Source organism: Nicotiana sylvestris, chromosome 12 (genome assembly GCF_000393655.2).
Source record: "Nicotiana sylvestris chromosome 12, ASM39365v2, whole genome shotgun sequence".
NCBI classification, from domain to species: Eukaryota; Viridiplantae; Streptophyta; class Magnoliopsida; order Solanales; family Solanaceae; genus Nicotiana; species Nicotiana sylvestris.
This window is the reverse complement of record NC_091068.1, coordinates 160,287,066-160,291,930: the sequence shown is the minus strand read 5'-3', so window position 1 is coordinate 160,291,930 and position 4,865 is coordinate 160,287,066. Positions and strand designations below refer to the sequence as shown.

Sequence of the window (4,865 nt, the reverse complement as noted above, 5' to 3'; positions counted from 1 at the left end):
ATGCTGGAGTATTTTCCGGATTTTAAATAGTGATTTCGCTCAGATTTATCTTTACCTAAAAAATGGCTAAATTTTGATTACTTTTGAAACTATGACTATTTTTGAATAAACACTTGTAAATCTAGCTATTTTTGAATTTCTCCCCTTCTAGTTGTGTCATTACTTATTGTCCAACTAGATTAGTAATGGAGAGGGCGGCTAAAATGGATAGATTTTTGTTATCGAGGTTGTCTAATTGGATTATTTAACAAAAAAATCGTCTTTTTAGTTAGAACAACAGAATCAAATTAAAAGGAGCATAGCAAATAACATCCACTTTAGGGTGAATTCGCTCGCCCAAAGCGATGGTTTTTTTTTAATTACTTTCCGCCCGCGTTATGAATTATTTATATTTTGTAGCCGATAAAATTTGTATAATTTTTATATATAACATACAGAATATATATATATATATATTTGACTATTATTTTGAGAGCGGCTATACAGTAACATTTTCCCAAAGTTAACCACTAATTGGTCTCAAGATTATGAGCTTTACTTATTCAAAGGTTTTACTTACGCTAAAAAATCGAACTTTTTGTCTATCCAAAGCTAGCTTTCTTCTCAATCAGGGAATTACTTAGTATCTTTGGAACATAGTAGTCTAGACTATAACTTTCACAACGTCTGATACTATATTTTGGACCATCTTAACTTTATTTTGCTTTTAAATGTTAAGATTTTACTGATCAACATCAAAAAGTAAAAGTGTAAAATCAGTAGTGTTGGAGTAAGTACTTTATGTACATACAACTACAACTTATACACACATATAAGTTGGACGAGGTTTTGATGTTTTTGCGACAAGTGGGATCAGCTTATTTGCCAACTTAAATATATCGTTGTCCACTATATGATAGTGGGATATATCATTTAATTTCCATATTTAATCTCATAGAGACGTGTTCTTGCTTTCATATAACTAAAGGGTTACTTCTATGCAAAGAACACTGAGATAAATGCTACTCACTAAAGATTTTTACACTTCACATAATTAGGGACTAAAATAACAGTTGAAAGGAGTCATGACGTAACAATAAGAGTTTTCACCATATAATTAGGGACTAAAATTCAAATTATAAAATCAATCCAATGAAAGCAGGGACGGAGCTAGTAGCCCAGTTACGGTTCGGGCGAACCCGAAAGTTTTTACTAACATAATGTATTTGTGTTAAGAAATGATTAATATATGTACAAATATTAAATTTAGAATCCAGTTAATAATACTTGAAGTCGTCGTTTTCGGTGGTAAACTTAGGATATTCATAAGCGGTATCACAATTTAAAAAATGGACTAATGAATGTCGCACTATAATGATAAGCGATGTCATTTTTATATTTATCCCCAATATTTTCATTTTTCTTATACATACCTTGTAAAAATTTTCGACGAAGTGGTGTCCCGTGACACCGCATGTAACTAGGTGTATATGCCCCTGGTCGTTTAAAATCTAGAACCCATAAGGTTAAAATTCTAGCTCCACCTTTGAATGTAAGTAAAGTTGTGTATAATAAACCCAATATGACCTGATAGTCTCCTGATCCCATGCTTAACGGAAGCTTTGTGCACCAGATTGTTTTTTTAATCTATTAATAGTGCACCAGCCTCTTGCAGAAATATAATGTAAGACGGCATACGATAGACCCTTGTGATCCGGCCTTTCCTCAGACCTCGCGCATAGTGGGAGCACGATAGACCCTTGTGATCCGGCCTTTCCTCAGACCTCGCGCATAGTGGGAGCTTAGTGCAGCTGCCCTTTTAATAGTTGTTGTCATGTCATTTCTCCATGTCTCCACGCCACCTTGAATATTTCCCGTCCTTTAACTCCTAATCATTCAAAAAGATTGTTCAGTAATGGAAGTCACTTTTGATCCTGAGTATTGATGGTGGAAACACATGCATAATGCACAAGATCATTGAAAACCAGTATAATTATTTCCTCCTATGAGCACATATCAGTATAAACTATTTAACCCTTACTCTAGAGTAGCACTGAATACCAGACCTGATTCTGAAATTTAAAAAAATAAAATAAAATCCATGGGTACATTTCTTGGACATCTAGTACCTGGTTTGGCCTTAGCTCTCCTTGGTTTTTGGCATGCTATTAACACAATTAAAGCCAACTATCAAAATGGAACTACAAAATTCAGATCCAAGTTTTGGTACCCTTTCAACAGTCCTCTTCCTACACTACAACACCTTGATCTCATTCTTGTTTTGTCTTTCTCTATCTTTTGCATAGTCATCCAATTCTTGGATTTTCCTTCTCTGCACTTTTCATTCAAGCTTCATAACATTGAACATGCAACCATGTTCCTAAACTTGACCGTTTTCGCAGGTTTTACTCTTCTTGCTGAGTTAAGTAGCTTGCCTGAGATCCTACATGGGATTTTAGGTATACTTGCTACATCTATTTTCGGTCAGGAACTTTTCTTACTTCATTATCATTCAACTGATCATGTAGGACTAGAAGGTCATTACCACTGGCTTTTGCAAATCGTCGTGTTTATTTCCCTTATGTCAGCCCTTGTTGTTACTTGTTTTCCTTCTTGTTTTCCTGCAGCACTTGTTCTTTCAATTTCGGTTATTTTCCAAGGTTGTTGGTTCATGAATATGGGATTTAACCTGTGGTTTCCACACTTTGTTCCAAACGGTTGCGTTATGCAATCAAGTGAAGGTCATGAAAACTTAGTGCATGGCGCGGTCCTGTGTCATACGAATGAAGCTGATTTACGGGCTAGAGCTATGGCGAACTTGCAGTTTAGTTGGGTACTTGTAGCTATCTTGACCTTTGTGGCTGGTATTTCTCTTGTTTTCGCGAGAAATCGAGCAGATAGGACTCTGTTGTCTAAGTATGAGCAGCTTCAGAGTAGAGGCAGAGACATCCCTGTAACAATTAATTGCTTGAAGTAAACTACTCAATAAATAAGAAATGTACATAGGCATCCAATATCCTAAGTTAAATAAGCTTCAATGGATGTGTCTAGGGACATCCCCATTGCTTGTGGTGCTACTAGTTCAGTGTATCGCAGTGCCTAACCATAGTTATGAATTGAACTAATGTTTACTTAGTTTGATGTTTTCTTCCCCTCCCCTAAATTGTATTACTCTTTTCTATTAGGTGTGCATCTTCTTTTGTGAGATTTTATTTTTGGTATAGCTCATCTTAGCACTGGCAGAAGAACAAAAGAAAGTTCAATAGCCAATTATTAGGAATAAATAAGTAGTTATATACAATAAGTTTCTGGCCATGGTAGCCAGGCTCCATGAGTGTATAACGGGGCAAGTACACAAATAGTCATTCTTAGTGATACTATTTAGAGATTAACCAGTATTTATTTTCTCATGAAATTTCAAACTAAAAATCTTAACTTCACGATAATTCAGGACAAGGTGAGTTTTGGATAGACTACGAACCATTTCAAACTTAAGAGATTGCTGGTTTTCAGTGATTTCTGGTGTCTGGTGCGATGTACTTCGCGATCGCGAAGAAGCTCTCATGATCCTGAACGAGAAGTTGGGTTGGTTCTTCTACGCGAACGTGAGGATGAGGTCGCGAACGCGAAGCAGTGGTTGGATTACCCTTGGCGAACGTGACCCAAACCACGCGAATGCGATGGGTTAATGGGTGTGGGAGGGGGTCTGTTGGTTTTTCTACGTGAACGGGTGCCTTGGCTCGCGAACGCAAAGGACAGGGGGGACAGGTCATCGCGGACGCGTACAACACACTGACTAATTCCTAAATAGTAACCCTGTAAAATAGCTTGTATACGGGTAAAATTGGAGAACCAGATTTTACGATCATTATATCTTTCCGTAGCTTCACCTCGAAGGCCCAAGGGCACATTTCGAGGTTTCGACCTCGAGGGTTCTTTATGTCCGACCTTGGGGCAGCACAAATCGATGGTTATCACGGATAAACGGAAAGTTCCCTAGGCACGTGGTCAAAGCTGACAATACCTACAAGAATAGTACCAGCCTGTACCAGGCTGCTAAGTAGCCGTAACAACTACATTTCTTTGTAATAAATGCATATGTGCTATGTTGAGATTCTCCCCCCTCCTATATAAAGGGGACCTTTGCTATTTTTTGCACACATGATATTCAACATACAACACTCAATACAAGAACATTCTCTGCTCTCTAACTTATATACATTCTCCTTTGATTCTATTATTTACATTTGTTGTGTTCCATTAATTGTTCTTCATTTATTGTTCATTATTGATCATAGAGAGCTCAGATCCAATCTCTTAGAATTGTTAGACCTTCATCGGCCGGTCATAGCCTAACACTTAGCTCAACTTCGAGGCCCCGAATAGGCCAGCTCAAGGCCCCGACTCTCAACCTCTCGGTTTGCTTAACATACTGATTTCAAGCTTTTATCTTATTTTCTAGCCTCACACTTAGCATCTACTGCCTAACAATGCGTAAGAGCCACTGTCGCCAGCCTATATTAAAAGGTTGTACCGACCCTATGCGTAAGAACCACTGTCGCCAACCTATATTAAGAGGTCGTACCGACCCAATGCGTAAGAGCCACTGTCGCCAGCCTATATTAAGAGGTTGTACCGACCCAATGCATAAGAGCCACTGTCACCAGCCTATATTAAGAGGTCGTACCGACCCAATGCGTAAGAGAAACTGTTGCCAGCCTATATTAAGAGGTCATACCGATCCGATGCATAAGATCCAGCTTAAATTTTGAAAACTTAAGGGTCGATGAGCTTGAGTCAAAGTCCGACTAGAAGACTGAGCCCGAAATAGTTAATTGAAAAATGCCTAAGGGCCAATGCGTAAGAGCCATTGTCGCTAGCTTAAA

The 4,865-nt window shown here is 38.0% G+C and overlaps 1 protein-coding gene across 1 annotated transcript; it reads left to right on the top strand.

Moving 5' to 3' along the window:
* Positions 1–1,912: 1,912 nt before the first annotated feature.
* LOC104220954 (uncharacterized) lies at positions 1,913–3,191 on the top strand. Its single transcript, XM_009771921.2, has one exon. The coding sequence runs from the start codon at positions 2,081–2,083 to the stop codon at positions 2,954–2,956; it is 876 nt and encodes a 291-aa protein (XP_009770223.1). The 5' UTR covers positions 1,913–2,080; the 3' UTR covers positions 2,957–3,191.
* Positions 3,192–4,865: the final 1,674 nt, after the last annotated feature.

Coding starts and splice junctions, on each gene's coding strand:
- LOC104220954 (XM_009771921.2), top strand. CDS start 2,081: ATGGGTACATTTCTTGGACATCTAGTACCTGGTTTGGCCTTAGCTCTC.